At 40.6% G+C, this 20,899-nt stretch overlaps 1 protein-coding gene across 1 annotated transcript in view; it reads left to right on the top strand.

The window, feature by feature from the left end:
* DOCK8 (dedicator of cytokinesis 8) overlaps nt 1-20,899 on the top strand; it is a 291,909-nt gene that overhangs the window by 113,247 nt on the left and 157,763 nt on the right. The window contains exons 7-11 of the mRNA XM_011970193.1: nt 4,956-5,041; nt 11,569-11,635; nt 13,977-14,126; nt 18,351-18,431; nt 20,175-20,334. Coding sequence (XP_011825583.1) covers nt 4,956-5,041; nt 11,569-11,635; nt 13,977-14,126; nt 18,351-18,431; nt 20,175-20,334 — 544 coding nt within the window. The remainder of the gene's footprint in view (nt 1-4,955; nt 5,042-11,568; nt 11,636-13,976; nt 14,127-18,350; nt 18,432-20,174; nt 20,335-20,899) is intronic.

Genomic DNA, 20,899 nt, shown 5'->3' with positions numbered 1-20,899 from the left:
CTGGAGCAAGTGAGTGCCGAGGACTTTGAGAAGCAGAACGAGGAGGCCCGGAGGACCAATCGGCAGGCCGAGCTCTTTGCCCTTTACCCGTCAGTGGACGAGGTGGGTGCCGCTGTCTCCACACTGGAGAATCTCAGTGAAGACTCTTGAGAGTTATGTGGACAATTGTGTTGTTCATTATTACTGTACAACAGCCCATGATATCAGGGCTCACTTGTATGATTTCTGGAGCCTTGCTTTTCACTCAGGCAACCCTGTGTGTCGTAGTAGAGCCAATAGTGATGATCGTGCAGATGGGATTCTGATAATAATAACAACTGGAATTTTCATAGCACTTTACAAAATATGTTCACTAAGAGCATCTCATTTAATCCCTGAACGTTTCAAGAGTCTACATGTAGTAATCATACCCAGCAAGTCAAACCATCCTATTATTTGAGGGTATGTGGCCACTAATCCATTGAGACATACGTTACTTAAACTTTGATGTTCTTGAACGCTTTGCTACTTTCTTTTTAATGATCTCTATGAGCAACCAGAGAGACCTGCTTTGAAAACATTTCAAGCTAAGATAATCACAGTCCATGCTCCCAATGTGTAGGACTTTGGGATCTTGATCGTGTACTTCTTCATTTATTGGAGCTGACCGACAACAATAGGATAATGTGGACTTTGCCTGTGGTCACTGCCTGGGGCACTTTGGATGCAATGAGAGGTGACCATTATTGAAGCTTTGTGTCTGTCTGAACTCCTCGTACTGTATAGAAGGCTCTCTGTTTTCCCCTCTGCGTGTGAGGTTATCTCCGCTTCTGGGTCTTGGCAGAACAGATTACTGCTATATCTCTGCTGTCCAAATTGTATTAAAAGTTCAGTTGCAAGAAACAGATTTGAGGAAACGTTGCATAAAAGATATTCCATCTATCCATGCCTCTAAATATTTGAAATTCGATGGTTGGATTAAGCAAGGCAATCAGAGAGCCTGATACCCCCACCCTTCTGGATTGTGTTTGCTAACCTGCCCTTCAGTGAGCTCACCACTGGTCAGCAAGGAGGACAATAAAGGAAACAGCAGTCGTGAGGTAGGATATCATGTCCACATGGAAATACTATTGTTGACATTGACCTACTCACCATCTAGCACCTTCCTCTTTGATGATCTAAAGGACAATTAGCCTTCAAGTCTTCAGAGAAAGAAGCGCGCTTCTGCTGAGATAATATGAACACTTAGAGATTGTGCTCATTTTGTAACTAACTCTCTTAAATTCTTTACTTCGAGCAAATTTCTGTCCACCTTCACCAAACGTGGCAGCTTGCTGATTGGTGTCCTGAATTTACTCCAGCTTTCTTTTCTTATCCTGATTTTCTAAGCACCTTGGTTTCCTCATCTATTTTTATTTTATTTGCAGTTTTTGTCAGCAGCCCCAAATGCTCTTCTGAATGAGGCAAATTATAAAAATAAATTATCCCACTTATATATAGAATCTAAAAAAGTGGATCTCATAGAAACAGAGTAGAAAGGTGGTTACCAGGGGCTATGGGGAGAGGGAGAGGTGTTTCTCAAAGGCTGCAAAGTCTCAGACCGTAGGAATATGTTTTAGTGACTGTTGCACTGCATAGTGACCAGAGTTAATAATAATGTGTATTTCAAAACTGCTTTTAAAAAAGATTTTTAATGTTCTCATCACACACACACAAAAGGTAAGTTGGTGAGGTCATAGATAACGTTAATTAGCTTGATTTAATCTTTCTGCGATGTATACAAACATCAAAACATTACTTGATTTAATCTTTATACAATGTATACATAGATGAAACCATTACACTGTACCCCATAGCTGTAGATAATTACTATTTGTCAATTAAAAAATAAATTAATAAAGTATGAATAATGTGAGCAATATCATCATCTCCATTCCTCACGTTAGAAAGCAAGCATTAGGCTGAAGAGCTTTTTCAAGATTCAACAGATAAATTAAATTATAAAATGGGGCCCTAACTTGTTAACTACAAAGTTCAAGTTCCCTTGTTTATGTATCTACATACATATGACTATCTGGTATGTTAGCACACATAACTGAAATCTAAAGATGATATTTTTAAATATCATGTAACTTTTTAGTTTCCATCTACAACATTAAGACTTTTTACCAGATTTGTCAAGATATGTTATATCAGACTGATTTGGCCTTTGCTTTCCTCCCTCTTCTTCTCATTTCTGTGATGGAGATGCCAACATGTAATAGAGGGATCCAAAGCGGATGCCAGAAGAGAGAGAACAATTAGAGGATACAGAGAATATGTCCAGTGAGACTTTTGCTTGTCAATGTCTCCCTGGTGGTATTAGATGGGAGAATGTTCCATCTGAACTGATTAAAATAATGAAACATAGCCTGGTTTTAGAGGAACTTTGTTTTATGATCTTTGAAACAATGCAGACACTCCATTGGGACTGAAAGTTATAATCTAGTAGCAGGCCTAATGGGGCCTAATTTTATTGAGTAAAGAGAAGTGATTTGTAATGAGTGTACCAGTTATTTGTAAATTGGCATGTCTAAAATGCTTGAGGACCTCTATACCAGCCCTTTAATATTTTGAAGCTGTTGTCACAGAAATTGCATTTGTACTTATAATTTGCACTTTCTCCAAAGAAAGTTCTGTGGAAGAAAGTTCTACCTACTCTGACATGATTACAAATGCTGGTTTTTTTGATGACATAATCAGTATTTTAAATATTATCATTACTTGGTTTCCCTGTAAGGAAAGTTAGAAGAGAGGTAAACTGGTATATCCAAGTTATGGTGGAGTCTACAGGAGAAGCAAAAGTTGGACTTAACCACCAAGCTTCTATAAGGGAAGTTCTTCCCCTAATTCATTCGGATTCTACAAAAGGTGGTGATTCTACAAAAGGCATTCTATGTCAATCCCTAAGAAAGATTCCACTAATACTCCAAATCATAGAAAAGTTTGCTGAGGCTCTTGGTTACAAGTGACAGAACCCAACTAAAACCAATTCAGAAAAAATGTTGGGGGAGTACTTCTTGGCTCAACTAAGGAAATCACAGGGAGGCAAATGTGAAGTTGACCTCCAGACCTTTGGGACAGTAAATGAAAGAATATAATCTCTCTCATACTGTCTCTTTCTCTCTCATTATCTCGTTCATTCCCTTCATTTATACATATCTTTAGGATGATGAAAATAAGAGGTAGCCATTAATGTTTCACATTTCCACTTTCTGCTTGCTTGGGAATTAGCTCCCATTTCAGTTAGCTATAAAGCCTGAAGAAATTCATATAGCTTAGAAGAGACTTAGGAAATACATCATCCAGATGTCATATGGGGACCTTGTTTGGATCTTGATTGAACAAAATAACAGTAAAACAAATTGAGACAGGGAAATTTGAAACTGACAAAAATTATTTAGTGGCAATAAGAAATTATTTTTAATTTTTAGGCATAATAATGGGATTGCTATATGTTTTTAAAAGTCTTTATCTTTTAAAGATATGTACTGAAATATTTATATATGTATATGGTCTCTGGGAAGTTCCTTCTAAGTAATCCAGTATTGAGCTAGAAAGGTAGTAAGTGGGTAAATAGATGAAACCAGAATGCCCATGAATTAAACTTGTCGAAGCTAGGTGATGGGTGAATGGTGATTCATTGCATTACTCTCTCAACTTTTGTGTATGTTTAAAATTTTCCAAATGAAAATCTTTTTTAAAAGGATTTCAAAAATTAGAATCTAGACCAAAGGCAGTCCTAGAATTCCATGAGTATCTCTACCTTCAGGTTGTTTTCCAGTTAGGGAGATCTTCCCTTTAGATATGCCTGTTCCAATGATACTAAAAAGTCCAGATAGCCCTGGAGTAGGCATCAAAACAATTTCTCCTCTGAAATAAACTCAGCCATTCCACCCAGCAACATGGCCAACCGTAACCACAAGGAATGGGGACCACAGGGAGAAGTTGGAGTAACGATGAGCTTACCACATTGATCATTCCACCAAAGTGAGTACACATTTACCAGGAAGGTGACTTTACTGCTATTTGCAAGAATGTTAGGCTTGCCGTGGGGTATTCAGTGGAAGGCTCCCAGGAAAAGACAGTGAGATGTGACCCTTTTCTTTGGACCCTTGCAATCGGCAGAGCACTCATCAGTGTTTGGAAAGCATACTGCAAGAGTGGGAATTACTGTTTTCAAGGATTTGCATTGCTTATTTTTGCATACATGAATATAATTAACATAGAATGATAGTTCAGATGCAGATATTAAAGTTACAATAGGGGCTTGATATTTCTCTTTAAGTCTTCAGTTTCTGTGTGGTAAAATAAACAAGTAGAGAGCTCTTAATTTGTCATTACTAAATTTCATATACCTAGCACTTTAGCAAGCTCTAACTGCATAAGCCTGTCTAGAACTTGTCAATTCAACCCCAAGTCTCTATCATCTGTTTAAGAAAACAGTGAACTGAGAAAGTGAGTCTGTATTATAGGATCGATGGTTTACAGCCTTAAGTGAACCATTCTGACTCAGATTTCAAATCTGAAACTCACATACTTACTAGTAAAGCCCTTGACAGGAGAAATATTCCAAATGTGTAACAAGAGTGGGCAAAAAACACACAAAAACATCAACAATAGGTATAAGATTTTGCAATGCCATCTGGTGGATGTTACTAAGCCATATCCATGTTCACATTTCCTTCCTTCCTGCTTCAGTCTCTTTGTCTTAAATGCTTGGGTTTCTAAAAGGAGAAACTGTTTGCTGTAAATTCTGACTTTGCGGTTGGGGGTTGGAAGACAAACTTTCTCATAAAAGGCAGAGTGTTAGGAAAAAAAAGCAAACCTAAGTTAACTTGATCCGTGGAGGGTAGCCTTCCCTTCCCTGGGTTAACTCTAATTGGAACTCCTCGTGGAATTCATTAATGATTTCCTTATGATGTGATTAATAACAGGAGGATGCTGTGGAAATACGTCCAGTACCAGAATGTCCCAAGGAACACCTGGGCAACAGAATATTGGTCAAGTTGCTGACCTTGAAGTAAGTATCAACAAACACACTACCACTACTTTGAGATGTATCTTGCCTTTTACATACAGATGTTGTCTTTATTGTCAGAGCTTAAATCAGAAAGGAGCTCCCAAAATACTTTTATTTTATTTTATTTTATTTTATTTTATTTTATTTTATTTTTTGACACAGAGTCTCGCCCTGTCGCCCAGGCTGGAGTGCAGTGTCGCCATCTCGGCTCACTGCAAGCTCCGCCTCCCAGGTTCACACCATTCTCCTGCCTCAGCCTCCCGGGTAGCTGGGACTACAGGTGCCCGCCACCACGCCTGGCTAATTTTTTGTATTTTTAGTAGAGAAGAGACAGGGTTTCACTGTGTTAGCCAGGATGGTGTCGATCTCCTGACCTCGTGATTTGCCCGCATCGGCCTCCCAACGTGCTGGGATTACAGGCATGAGCCACCGCGCCCGGCCAAATACTTTTAACAGTGGGCAGCTGTGGAGTAGTAGAAAGGGCACCATTTGAGTCTTTTCCTGGATTTTTTTTCTACCAACCTTTTGGCAGTCATTATTCTATAATAGAGAAGGCAAACACAAATGTCTACTAAAGTAGGCATGTATGGTAATTGAGTGAAATGACCTACATTAAGAAAAATAACACTTAAATCAGTGGTGTGCTGGAGTTGACTGTACTAACTCATGAGAGCTGACAGTGCACATCTCTTCCTAACCCTGTGTTCAGTGAAGTCACATTGGTAACCTTAAATTGGCCATGGTGAAAGTGTTTACAATGTAGTGTTTGCATCACCCTCAGCACCCAGAGATTATTTGTTAAACATTTGCCAGTATGCCACTGTTGAAACACAATGATAAATGCAGCTGAAACTCAGTCTTAGTGCCAGGGGACAATAGGGAGTGGTGGGGACTGTAGTAAGCCATGTTAACAGGGCACTCACTACTAGCAACAAACTCTTGCCATCCAAATAAACAGGCCCATTTTTGTCAACTGTCTTTTCTATTTTTTCAAGAGAAGCTAAAAACCCAGATTTTTCTACATAATATGCCGACTCCCTAAAGATTTTCTCATTCCCTTTAGAAACACCATGTAATTAAAACACAACTACAGTCTGGTTTCATCTTGTAGGCCAATTATTTGCCACATCTACTTTAAAGCAGTTGCATCCAAACATTTCAATTGTATACTTTGATAGTTAAAAAAAAATCCTCTATAGACATGTATTAATTTTGTACTTTCATATTAACATATTATCTACATTATAAAACATATAACTGAGAAATTTTAAAGAATGAACTTGATACATCTGAATCAATTCTAGTATTTTCTTCTTGCACTGCAATAGATTGTCTTGTGTACCTCCGGAGTGCCTCCATGCCTCTCTTCCTCTCTGCAAACTGCTATTTTCAAGAGTTAGTTCTTCCTCTTTGAATCCACAGATGAAAACTAAAAAGTTGTACATATATAACTAAGCAAAACTACAGAAGTGTAACATTTATTTATATGCTATTAGACAGGTCATCCATCTCTCAAAGTCACTTCATGGGTCCCTCCAGCAGCTCTGGTTTGCAGTGAGAAGGCATCTGGATTCTGGATGTAAGGCTGGGTTTCAACCCTGGGAACTTCCCTGGGATCTTGAGTTCTTCCCTATAAATGAAGTTGATAGACCTTATGGTCTCAAGGTTCCTACCTACCACAAACTTCTAAGATTGTAACGCATAGCCTCTGCCAACTTCTTCTGCCTCAGAATACAAGCCAGCAAGTCTGCTCGCACAACTATGGATGGTCTCTTGATGCTATAGTCTCCTCCTGCTGGCCAGTTCTACGAGAGGGGCTTCAGGGCCTTTTGTACAGAGAAATGAGCAGCCCATAAACCAGCTGAGTATCAAGTAGTGGGCACAGAAAAGCAAGCTCTAGCCCTTGCAAACCAACCTGGAAGTGGGAGCTTCCTCGTTGTCTGGTCAGCAGGAGGACTGACTGGAAGTGGCTGTTCCCCTCTGCATTGTTTAGGAAGCCTTCGCTATTGTCTGAGGGACCCACCTGCCCCCACAGGATGCATCATCAGGCTACTTTTAGATGCAGTGACTATGTCATTTGAGATGGCAGGAATTCTCTATGGTGCTCATCACCAAGCGTTCTAGACCTCTCCAGTGAATAACAGGCAGCTGTTCTCACAGGTGGGAAAACACAGCCACTAAGAGAGATATGTGTTATTTTAAAAAAATTTTTAATGGAGGCCAACTGCAGTGACTCACACCTGTAATCCCAACACTTTGGGAAGCCAAAGTGGGATGATCGCTTGAGGCCAGGATTTTGAGACCAGCCTGGGCAATATAGCGAGACCCCCTCTCTACCAAAAATTAATAGATGTGTTAATTTTTAGTCCTAGATACATTGGGAGGCTGAGGTGGGAGGATCGCTTGAGGCCAGGAGTTCAAGGCTGCAGTGAGCTATGATCATGCCACTGTATTCCAGCCTGAGTGACAGAGTAAGACCCTATCTCTAAAATTAAAAAAAGAGGAATCACTTGAATATCTCTTAATGAAAATTGTCAAGTACAGTTTCTAGTGATGTCCCCACAAGTGCCAAAGCAGAAATTAAGTCAAATTGACATATTTGCCAGGTGCTCTTGGCCTGCTCGTGTGTTTTAAATAGTATCCATACTAACCTATAACTGCAAGAGAAGAAATGGACCAAAAAGACAGCCCTAGGAATAACTACTTAGACTAAACTAGATGAAAGAAAGAAACAAATTCTTATAGGTAAGCCTAGAATGTGACAGTATGAATAGTAAAAATATAAGAGTAATATTAATGGCAAATGTTTTCCCATTTACATTGATATGTAGGATTCTATTCATAATACTACATGTTTTAGCAGCTGAGGAATTTGTTTAAAGTTGTGGACATCTATAACTGTCTCTGTATTGCTTTTCAGAAATATAGAAACCCTCAAAGATACAGAAAGAATTGGCTCCTGCCAATTCTTCAAGTGTTTGTAACAGAAAAAAAAAAAAAAGAATGAAAATAAAGTATTCTTCTGTTTTGTATTTTAAGTGGAGAAATACTTTAAGATTTAACACCATCTTATGAAAAGTAATCGCAGCTCTTAGGAGTCTTCTTGATGGTGAAACTTTAATGTGCAGAAAATTTACCCAGGGAGTTTATTTTAAATGCGAATTTTGGAGGACCTCCCATAGCAGTCTCCTTCAAGAGATTCTGGTTGAGTAGGTCTCAGGTGGGATCAAGAAACCTGCATGCTGGCAAACTTCTTTTGCTTCAAAATGCTAGTTTCTGGGGACTACACTTGAAGAACAGACACTCACAGAAAAAGCCCAGGTTCTGTGATCAGAGATGGCTGGGCACAAAACCTGACTGTGCCAATTCCTAACTTTGAGGACTTTGGCAAGTTCCTTAATCCCTGGGAACCTTCGTGTCCTGGTGTATTAAATGCAGATAATATCTGCATTACACTGTAGTTGGGTAAAGAGGCTGATGTGTGGAAAGCACTTATTACAGCACAATTTTAAGTCTTTAATAAATGTTAATTCTCTTTTTCTTTCTCTGAACCACAGAGGACTTATCACTCAGTACCAACCTAAGTATATCACAGCAATATTCAGGCCCTTTGTGTAGTAGGGAGTACACAATTAACTATAGGTTGACCATGCCAGGCAGCAGCTGGTGAGCCTAGGCACAGGAAAGCCCCCAATTGGCCTGGTGCGGTGGCTCACACCTTTAATCCCAGTACTTTGGGAGGCCGAGGCAGGTGAGTCACCTGAGGTCAGGAGTTCGAGACCAGCCTGGACAACATGGTGAGACCCCATCTGTACTAAAAATACAAAAATTAGCCGGGCGTGGTGGTGCATGCCTGTAGTCCCAGCTACTGGGGAGGCTGAGGCAGGAGAATCGCTTGAACCTGGGAGGTGGAGGTTGCAGTGAGCCGAGATCATGCCATTGCTCTCTACCCTGGGCGACAAGAGCAAAACTCTGTCTCAGAAAAAAAAAAAAAAAAAGGCCCCCAATTAATGTGCAATTACCTAATAATAGAATAATCATAGAAATCCTCAACACTGGGCTTTTCGGTGGTAAAATGTACATAACATAAAATCTAACTTTTTTTTTTTTTTTAATTTGAGATGGAGTCTCACTCTATTGCCTAGGCTGGAGTGCAATGGCACAATCTCGGCTCACTGCAACCTCCGCCTCCCAGGTTCAAGTGAGTCTCCTGCCTCAGCCTCCTGAGTAGCTGGGATTACAGGCACACGCCACCTTGCTTGGCTAATTTTTGTATGTTAGTAGAGACGGGGTTTCACCATGTTGGCCGGGCTGGTCTTGAACTCCTGACCTCATGATCTGCCTGCCTTGGCCTCCCAAAGTGCTGGGATTACAGGTGTGAGCCACCACACCTGGCCAAAATCTACCATCTTAACCATTTTTAAGGTACAGTTCAGTGGTGAGTACATTCACATTGTTCTGCAAACATCACTGCCATCCATCTCCAGGAATTTTTCTCTTCCCAAACTGAAACTGTACCCATTAAACAATAACTCCTTATCTTCCCTGCTCCCCAGCCCCTGGCAACTACCATTCTACTTTCCGCCTCTACGAGTTTTACTACTCTGGGTGCCTCATATAAGGGGAATCATAAAGTAACTGTTTTTTTGTGACTGGCTTCTTTTACTTATCATAATGTCCTCACATTCATCTATATTGTAGCATGTATCAGTAGCTCCTTCTTTTCTATGGCTAAATAATATTCCATTGTATGTGTGTAGCACATTTTGTTTTGGCCTCATATATGCATCTGTTCATGGACACATGGGTTTCTTCTACCTTTTGGCTATTGTGAAAAGCACTGTTACTCTGCATTGTTGTTAAGATACATTCACACACATCATCATACAGGATCCTCACAGCAGCCTGGAAAATGGAAAGGCAAGCATCCTTTCCTTATTTTGCAGAAAAATAAATGGAATTTGGAAAGGTAAGTGACCTGATTAGGATCGCAGAATTAGCAGGTGGTAGAAGAGTAACAGAGTCCAGGTCTCTGCCTGGGTGCCCTGTGAGTCTGCCATGATTCCAAATTGCCTCATTTCCAAAGGTGCCATTTGAGCAAATAACCCTTTCGTCTGTGCTCATACTCTGTCCAAATGTTATTCTAAAAAGTCCTTATTTGAGACAAAGCTGTCCATTGGTGAAAACATTCTCTCACATGTACCTGGAGACAAAACATGGCTTTTTGACATGACGTCTGAGGTCATGGTGGACTGGGGCTCTCTGCAGGTAACATCCAAGGCTATGGGACGTGAAGCTGAGAAACTTGGAAGACATTCGTCAGTGTTCCGTGTGCACCCCTGTGATGTCCACCAGGATACTAAAGGCGGATAATGCACCAGGATTGTGCTTTGGGATTCACCATTTCAAGGGGAATTGGCAATTAGGGCCAATATGAGGCTCCTCTTTCTAGTTCTCCTGGGGTCCAGGCACCTCAGTGTTTATCTGCTGTGCTCAATCCCCTCCCTGACCTCAACTCAGCAACTCCCCAGTAATGGAGGTAGGAAGGGCCAGACATTCATCCCCATCGAAACCCAGCCTTCTTCTGACTGTCCCACTACAACTCTGAGGAAAAGCGATTGAACTTTTCTTTTGCTGCTATCTGAAATCCCCATTCCTTAGAATTGAATAAAATATCCTTTAATTTCTTTTTATTTCAGTGGCTTTAGGGTACAAGTGATTTTTGGTTACACGGATGAATTGTATAGTGGTGAAGTTTGAGATTTTAGTGCACCCATCACCCAAGTAGTGTACATTGTACCCAGTATATAGTTTTTTTATCTCTCATCCCCCTCTACTATCCACCTTCTGAGTCTCCAAGGTCCATTATACCACTCTGTTTGCCTTGGCGTACTCGTAGCTTAGCTCCCACTAACACACGGCATTTGGTTTTCCCTTCCTGAGTTACTTCACTTAGAATAATGGCCTCCAGCTCCATCCAAGTTCCTGCAAAAGACATTATTTCATTCCTTTCTATGACTGAGTAGTATTCCACAGTGTATATATGCCACATTTGCTTTATCCACTCATTAGTTGATGGGCAATTAGGTTGGTTCCATATCTTTACACTTGTGAAACAGATACTATCCTAGCAATAAAATGTGAAATGTGAACAAGTCCATTACCTCAGACAGAAAGTCTACCCTCTGAAAACACAGTAGTTACAACGATAAGAAGATGAATCAGACTAAGGGTCCATTCAGCCCACTCTCTCTTGCAGCGCTGCCAAGAAGCAATTTTGGGAGACATCCCAAAAATATCCACCATGCTTTTGTAATGTCCACCATGATCTCAAATGATTAGGAATTTTTCACAAACCTCTCATATTTTCCATTAATATCCCAGTGTGATTCTCATATACTTGGAGTTTTCCAAATAGTTCTGGAAACTGCTCACATTTTAACCAGTTTATATAGCCAAGCATTTGTCAGAAAATTCAAAATTATGTAAGTTAAAGCCACATAGATTTTCTTCTCTTTCTATGATAGGTTTGAGATTGAAATTGAGCCTCTGTTTGCCAGCATTGCCCTCTACGATGTTAAAGAAAGGAAAAAGGTAAGAAAGCAAAGAAAAATCCATCCCTAAGGCACATAAAATGTTTATGATTCTTTGGGTGTATGTTCTTAAATCTTCTTTGCCGCAAGAAGCTATCAGATTTGAAAGCAAATGATCTTTGATGGGTCCAGTTCTGTTGCCTTTGCAATTTTTCAAGCAGTGGTCTGAGAACATAATTTATGATCTTTGAAGAATTTTTGAGGGAAAGGCTACTGGAGGTGCTGGCCTGGTTGGAATAGAGAAAGAATGAAATAGTCAGTACATGGGGTTATGTATAGAACAAACCCATTTAAATACATTTTTAACGAGCTTGGATGTGCATGTAAAGCTTCCTCAGTTTGAGAGTTCTTTGCACTGTGAAATTGGCTCATCATGGCTGAAGGGCATCTTACGTGGTAGAGGTCTCAATTTGTCACAGAGTTCAGACCTCACCAACAGTAGTATGCTTTTAATGAAAACAGTGACCAAGACCTCTCCTGTGTCTTTAATGTTTAGTCATTTTGTGACTCCTGGAAGAGGACAGCAATAGCAAATCCAGAGTAGGATGGACACTTCTGCCCTTCTTTACCCATAATCATTCTGTATTTAAGGCAACAGCTATCTCCTGCATAAATACTAATAATAACTGAGATTTGTGTTAGTTAGGATAGGTTAACTGCTAAAACAAGCAGAACCCCAAACTCAGTGGTTTAAAGCAGTAGTTCTCAAACTTGAGCATGCATCAGAATCCTCTGGAAGACTTGTTAAAACAGATTGCTGGGCCCCACCCACAGAGTTTCTGATTCAGTAAGTCCAGGTTGGACCTGAGAATCTGCATTTCTTACAGTCCCCTGGTGATGCTGAAGCTACTGGTCAGGGGACCTCATTTTGAAAACCACTGGCTTATAAGCAAGAAGTTGCCGTCTTAGTTTCTTTAACCTTCCGGGGCAGGAGGAGGGAGCCCTCTGTTCCATGCAGCCATTCAGAAATGCAGGATGGCAGTGGCTCCTCCGTCTTCAGTATGTGCCCTCCCCAAATCACTCTTGTCACTGCCATTGCTGCCCCTGAAGAAGAGAAAAGAAGGATGGAGGAGGCCTGGAAATTTGACACATTGCTTCTGCTTACAATTCACTGAAGAGAATTCAGTCACATGATCACCCCTCATTGCAAAGGAGACTGGTAAATGTAGTCTCTGCCTGGGTAGCCGCTCTCCATTAAAACTCTCTTGGTGATGAAGGGGAGAACCCAACCATATAGTGGCTTTTAAGTAATATGACATTAAGAGAGCTAGGAGCACTGCTCACATCATGTTCTTGCTCAGAATCTTCACTAAGATTCACTACCTACAACATTAAGAACAAACTCTTCAGCTTCCATGCCAGGCTTTCTTCATCATGGCGTTCCTCTACCTTCTCTCTGACCACAGTCTATGCAGAGTCAAGCTGGGCCACTGTCTGTTAACTAAGCTTCCCCCAAGCGTTCAAGCCTCTGAGATATTCATCCATGCTGTACTCTCTCCTTGGTGCATCGTCATCCCCCACCACTGCCTATCAGAATCTTCTAAAGCCCATCCATCTCCAGTGCTGCTTCCCTGAAAAGTTGTCCTTGTCACCCAACTGCAAATGTCCTGTCTCTCTCTGGAACTTCCACAATGCTTCTTTGTGTGCGTGTGGTGACTTGTAGTTTGCTTTTACTGTAGTTAGTTATATGTTTGCATTTTCTCTCACTTTTTTTTTTCTTTTTTTGAGTCAGGGTCTCACTCTGTTGCCCAGGCTGGAATGCAGTGGGGCCATCTCAGCTTACTGCAACCTCTGCCTCCCAGGTTCAAGCGACCCTCCCACCTCAGCCTCCGAAGTAGCTGGGATCACAGGCATGTGCCACCATGCTGGCTACTTTTTGTATTTTTTATAGAGGCAGGATTTCACCATGTTGTTCAGGCCAGTCTTGAATTCATGAGCTCAAGCAATACACCCGCCTTGGTTTCCCAAAGTGCTGGGATTACAGGTGTGAACCACCACACCTGGTCCTTCCTTCATTCTTAATTGTGAACTAATTGAGGGCAGAGGTCCTGCTCTTCTGTGTTGAAGTTAACTAGCACATCAGTGATACTCAGGAAAAACTGGTGGGTTAATAAACATTTAAATGTTTCAAGGAACATCTCTCAAATGGCTCCAAAATGCCTAGATATTGTGACAAAACATTCATCAGATTTATCCAGCAGCCACTTTCCTAAACCACGTCTATGATTATTACACTTACTCCTTCGGCAAAATTTCTCTGTGGTGTTTTTACTCCTTTTAACGTGTTTAAACCATGAATACAACAGATCTAATTTGTATTTCACTTTGCTGCTCATTTACAGATCTCAGAAAATTTTCACTGTGACCTGAACTCTGACCAGTTCAAAGGATTTCTGCGAGCTCACACACCTTCGGTGGCCGCATCAAGTCAGGCGAGATCTGCAGTCTTCTCCGTCACCTACCCGTCCTCAGACATCTACCTGGTAGTCAAGGTAGTTCAGCACGATCTGATTTGCCCAATCTGATGTTTTCATTGCTGCGTTGTTCCCAGCACATGTTTGGGGTGCACGAAACCTCAGAATGTGTCCACATATCCTCTGAGATTCGCTTTGTTTCCTTCTCAATTTACCCCTTTTCCCTTCCAAGTCAACTGTTTCAGATACTGGAAAGACTAGGTTTTGGAGTCATACTGACCTAGGTTTGAGTCCTGGCTTTACAACCTAGTAATTAAATGGCATTGGCAATTTCCTGGTCTTTCAGAGACAGATCTGAGTTTCCTCACCTGTGAAGTGACCTCAGTGGATAGTCATGACTACAGAATAAAGCTTGGCACATCTTGGGCACCCTTCTCCTAACTAAGGAGAGTTCCCTCGGTGACCTGGTGCAGAGAAGCTGCTGTGGAGAAAGGAACAAAATCTCTGGGCTAGAGTTTCCTAACGATGTTCATGTTGAGCTGGAGATGCATAGTTAAGTGTTCCCAAGTCTAGGCTCTTACAATTTGAAGTGTGGGCTGTGGTTTTCAAGTTTCACCCTCCCCCTTTTTTTTTTTTTTTTTTCTTCTTACCATGTCACAGACTGTCTCTAATGAGAGTTGAAATCTATGGGGCAATTGTAAGTAGAAGAGCCTTTCATTCTAGACTATACTGTTTGCTGTTGTAAGAAAACCAGATCCTTTCTTGTACACCAAAATGACTGGTTAGAAGTTAAAAAGCATCAGGTATTTTATCTACCTTAGGCCAGATAATTGGTCTTATTGACTCTTTTTTTTTTTTTTTTTGGTGAGCGGAGTTTCGCTCTTGTCACCCAGGCTGGAGTGCAGTGTCACCACGTCGGCTCACTGCAACCTCCACCTCCTGGGTTCAAACGATTCTCCTGCCTCAGCCTCCCGAGTAGCTGGGATTACAGGCGCCCACCACCCCATACCAGGCTAACTTTTGTATTTTTAGTAGAGACGGGATTTCACCATGTTGGCCAGGCTGATCTCAAACTCTTGACCTCAGGTGATTCGCCCGCATTTGGCCTCCCAAAGTGTTGGGATTACAGGTGTGAGCCACTGCGCCTGGCTGTAAAAACATTGTAAAAACAAAACAACAAATTCAGGTGTCTGATTTCATGTACACCCAGCCTCCTAGGTTTGGAACATTGTCTCGTTAGTACAGTGTTTTATGTCTGTAGTCTCAGTGATTGCCCCATGATCTCATGGATTCCAAATAATTCAGGTAGCTTGGAGGTCACTTAACAGATGGCAAATGTCTTTTCATTCTAGCTTCTTTAACACCATATAACAAAGATTATGAGAGGTTACTGTAGCTTGAGGGAACTTATTTAAGCTTATAGAAAGTATAGTTAAAATTATATTGCTGAAAAGACAGTTCTATTGTTGTCAAACTTTAATGTGTCTCTTTTTCATTGCAATATTACTTAGACATACAGGAAAATTAAAGCCCACTGTGGTAGCCCTGTAGGTAAGTTCACAATTCTCTGTCAGCCTAGGAAACGGAAGAAGCCAACGCTAGTTCTGTAGAGCCAAATTTTATCTCAAACTCTACTTCCCAGTGGATGACTTTCTCTTGATTAATCCATCATATTCTGCCAAGTAACAGTGGTTACCCATGGGTTACTATCACTTACTACATATGTTCCAAAATGTTCAAACGTATAAATGTGTTCATTTGGCATAACAAACATACTAAAGTGTTTGGATAGATTGAAGAAACTGAAATCTACTCAACAAGACAGCCCCTGGATGGCTTTCTCTTTGCTTTTCTTTATCGTAATGCCATCATTGTTGCTTCTTTCCCTTTAAATATATAGTAAATGGTGTTAAACTATTTAGCACATTCAGGCGGACATTATTTGATAAGAGGGGCTTCTTTCTTTTTTTATTTATATTTCCAGGCTGAACATTAGGGTCTTTGCTGTATTTTAGGCAGCGTCATCTCGTTCAGGCGTTGCGTATAATATGACTTTAATGGATTATTTCTGCTTAAAGGTTTAATTCAAGATTTTGTGAAATTTTTTTTTAAAAAGGGTTTGTTTTACAATCAAGGAAAGAAGAGTGAAAATGGGAGTGAATTGGAAACTTTTCAAAAGTTGTTTAAAAATAGGTATGCCGTGCCCAATTTAAATATTTAATAAGTTGCCATGTGCCTGTCCTTATGTGAGAGCCACATAGTTGGAGAAAACACAAAGCAGAGAGCCTAGCACCTTAGAAGTCTTTCAAATGGTAAATTTCCCATCTCAAAGAGTTTACAATCCAGTTAAAAAACAACTTGGCATTCGAAGAAATGGGTTCAAATTCCTATTTTGCTACATTTGCTGTAGCAAACTCAGCAAGTCTGGTCTCTCAGTCTAGTTGGACAGTGATCCCTGTGCCTGAGTGGTTTTGAAGAAAATTGAAATAATATATGTAAAAACACCTACCCTGTTCCTGACATACCATAATTAGGTAAACAATAAATGGCTATTAAATATGAAAAAAAAATAGGTATGCCAAGTGTTAATGCTACCCCTTCTGAATAGAGCAGAAAGTAGTCTCTTCCCTTAAGAAAAGTTTTAGGTTAATCTGATAGGCTTCTTTGTCCTACTTTCCATGGTTATGAGGAGTCATGCATTTCATTACACACCTTTGCATAAATCATGAAGGACCAAACAATAGGTTCTCATGTCAGCCTGCAGCTCCTTCTCATGAAGTACCTGGAGTTCTCCTGGCCCACTGCAGCCAGGGCAGTAGTATCTGCTGGTCTGGTCAAATCTGACTTCTCCTGCTTCCTGTATCTTCCATGATACACACTACTAGTGCATGAAGCTGTGGCCTTCCCCTTCCTTGCTTCAGGGTCCTAATTAAGAAGTTCTTAATCTCTGTTCAGAATTTATTCTAAAGACCACATTTTTAATCCATTCACTTCATGGAAAAATTAGCTTCCTTCCAATTTGTTCTACAAGCTCCTGACTATGAGCTTCAGGAGAACAGGGGCAGTGTTGATCGCCACCTTATCTCCCCAGCTGCTACCATATAGAAGGTACTCAATAATGAGTAAATGATTACTGATTACCGGGAATACTGGTCAGTTTCTAGCTCAAGTGTTATGTGCCTATGTTTTCAGTGTGGTGCATCTCTCAGTGGGATTCGCCTTCTCTTCATGCTGTGGCAATGGGAAGGGGTTTTGAACTTCTTTTATGAGAAGAGAGACTTCCTGCTTGGAGTCCTCCCTGAAGCAGATATTCATTGAGTAGCCTCATGCTGCTTCCTTTGAAACCCCATAAATACCCCTTTATCATGGGGATTGTTAAATACTTTGTGCCTAACTCACAGCACCTATTAAGTATGTGTCCCTTTTGGACTATGTTGACCCAAATTCCTTCTTCAAGGATCATCTCAACTGTTAGGACTAAATCCACTGGTTTTATTCTTCAACATCTAAGTTAAATTTTCTTTGAGCAGGGAGTTAGGATATTTCAAATTTCTCCTTGTCTTTCTTTTAAATATGGTGCCCAAATTTATGACAACTGGCCAGCCAGTCACTTTACCTGAAGCAAGACAGAAGACACTTCATTCATTCTTATTACCAGCATTCATTCCTATTACCAACCAGTTAGCAAACCGAGAAGCTGTACATCCCAATGCTTTTGAGTTTCTTTCCAAGTCTGTTAAATCCAGAGAATTAGCCCTAATAGGAATTACAAAGGCAACAGTTACGGATAATTTATTCAGTTCAGGCATTCATTTCGTGGAAGGTTTTAGTCCAAAACCCCACTTTCACAGAGACCATATCTCTTTTTTACATTGTAAGCAATAATAAAGAAAATGAGCTTTCCACTTCTTACATATGTCTCCTGGGTTTTGTTTTATAAAATAACTTTTATTGCCTTTTTTATTATATACATAATGCATGTTTATTGTTTAAAATAGAAAATACACATAAGCATTGGGAAGAAAATAAAAATCACACAGAATCCCACCATACAAAGGTAACTACTATTAACACTTGCTGCATTTGCTGTGTATCTACTGTCACCCTTTTAATATGCCTTTATAATTTTTACATAAAATCGTATGCTATTCTTTATATAAACTTTTTAATCAAAAAACATGTATCACAGATATCTTCCTATGTCATCAAATATTGTCATAAAATGTAATTTTGATGGTTGCATAGATTCCTTTATATGGATGTAATTTGCGTGCCTTATTTTAATATTATTTTTATTGGTAGATTGAAAAAGTCCTGCAGCAGGGAGAGATTGGAGACTGTGCAGAGCCCTACCTGGTTATCAAAGAAAGTGATGGTGGAAAGGTATGGTCATTTGAGTATTGTTAAATGGAGACATCTTAGAAGAAGCTGATATTTTCAGAAGTGTTACACAAAATAGTTAATGGGCTTTAGTCCCTAATGTGTCCCTATATAAGACACTATTACAATGTAATTCAATAAAAGAGGAAAAGGAAACTGGTCACTGACTTTTTTTTTTTTTTTTTTTTTTTTTTTGAGGCAGTGTCTTCCTTTATCTCTCAGGCTGGAGTGCTATAGTGCAATCACGGCTCCCTACAACCTTGAACTCCTGGGCTCCAGTGATCCTCCCCCTTCAGCCTCTTGAGCAACTGGTACTACAGGCACATGCCACCAAGCTTGGCTGGTTTTTTATTTTTTGTAGATATGGGGTCTCACTGTGTGGCCCAGGCTGGTCTCATACTTCTGGCCTCAAGTGATTGTCCTGCCTCAGCCTCCCAAAGTGTTGGGATTACAGGTGTGAGTCACCATGCCCAGCCTGATGATGATTTTTTTAGAGAAATAAATCCTTGAATTTTCTAATGTTGACATACATCAAGGTCTGATCATATAATTTGTTTGGAGTAAGGCCACCCCCTGTTGTCTTCATTCTGAGGCTCTGACTCAGCTGGTTGGGAGGCCCACAGAGACCCCAAAACTAAACAGTGCCAGAGCTCTCCTGGCCTTCCTCCATAGCACAGGCCACTGCCCTTTCAGGTATGCAAATAACTGGGAATTGGCTGTCACTACCATGCGTTATATATTCATTAGCACAGCATAGGTGTTGAGCCTATGAAAAGGATATCTTTTCTTAGCAGCAATTGCAAAGATTCCCAGTGTGATTTTTAAAACATGGCCTTGGCTGGGCATGGTGGCTCACACCTGTAATCCTAGCACTTTGGGAGGCCAAGGCGCACAGATCATGAGGTCAGAAGATTGAGACCATCCTGGCTAACATGGTGAAACCCCGTCTCTATTAAAACTACAAAAAACTAGCCGGGCATGGTGGCACACGTCTGTATTCCCAGCTACTCAGGAGGCTGAGGCAGGATAATCCCTTGAACCCGGGAGGCAGAGGTTGCAGTGAGCCGAGATGGTGCCACTGCACTCCAGCCTGGGTGGCAGAGTAAGGCTCCGTATCAAAAAAAAAAAAAAAAAAAATGGCCTTTCTAGAATAAGACTTACCTTATTAGTATTGTACTCCACAGACTCATAAATGTCAGGTAAGATATATTGAGCTCAAGGCATTTTTAAAAAATCTTTTATTCTGAACTCAGAAAGAACACCGTGGAAGTGTTGTAAACTTCCTAAGGAGTTGTTAGGAAACTGTTTAGAACTTTTTGGAGTTTTCCAAGGCAACTTTTGGAGAAACAGGTTCACTTGGGAGCTTGGTAGATGATAAACTAAACTTGATTTCAAGATTGTCTTATGCAAATCCAAGTCACATAGCCAGCCACCAAAAGAATTGGTAATCTGGTGTAATGAGTCCCTTTTTGTTTTTGTTAGCTAAAAGTGTATTTTACTAATTAAATGTAGCCTTTTTGGAAACTCCTCGTTTTTTAATCTTTATTTCCTTATCAGCTAGACTTCTGGCCCGAGTGCGTCATTTTTCTGCCTATTCACTGTTTTCATTTTTTAGTGGGAAGATATGTATTTACTCTTTTTAATCAGTAGGATTTGGATTTTAGAGATGGCTGTCATATTCAGGTCGGAGGCAGTTGACTTGGTGCTGATGCTTGTTTCAGCTTGTTCCTTTCCATTTGCCTCCAGAGTAAAGAAAAGATTGAAAAACTAAAACTCCAAGCTGAATCATTCTGCCAGCGTTTGGGGAAATACCGGATGCCCTTTGCCTGGGCACCCATAAGCTTATCGAGCTTCTTCAACGTCTCCACCCTTGAGAGGGAGGTAACTGATGTGGACTCTGTGGTTGGTAAGATTTTTACCTGCAGTGGGAAAGGGAGGGCTCCCCAGTGTGCCACTGCTCAGGTCCACAGCTTACTAGTTGGAGGCTAGGGGCACAGTGAGGTGTGGGGAATGGAGAGGAAGAAGGAGATAAACAGAATGAAACACTATTATGACTGGATTACATATATTTGGACAGTGATCTCCAAAAGAAATCATCATGAACATTGGTAAAGATTAAGTATACTCTTATAGTAAGATTTTCTAGATAGTATGACACTTAAATAAGTTAATTTTTGGTAGCCACCCCCTCTCTAAAGTAAAACTTTAACAAGAAAATGTAGTAACCATCTGTAGTGTGTTAAGCAGAGACACCGTGGTCGATTCCTAAACCTAAAATAAAAAAGCCTCTGTTACAAAGCCTTCAAAAAGCAAAACTCGACAGGGCGTGGTGGCTCACGCCTGTAATCTCAGCACTTTGGGAGGCCGAGGTGGGTGGATCACTTGAAGCCAGGAGTTCAAGACCAGCCTGGCCAACATGGTGAAACTCTGTCTCTACTAAAAATACGAAAAGTTTGCTGGGTATGGTGGTG

Source organism: Mandrillus leucophaeus, unplaced genomic scaffold (genome assembly GCF_000951045.1).
Source record: "Mandrillus leucophaeus isolate KB7577 unplaced genomic scaffold, Mleu.le_1.0 Scaffold93, whole genome shotgun sequence".
Taxonomy (NCBI): domain Eukaryota; kingdom Metazoa; phylum Chordata; class Mammalia; order Primates; family Cercopithecidae; genus Mandrillus; species Mandrillus leucophaeus.
Note: the sequence above shows the minus strand (reverse complement) of the source record. Positions and strands in the feature narration are given on the sequence as shown.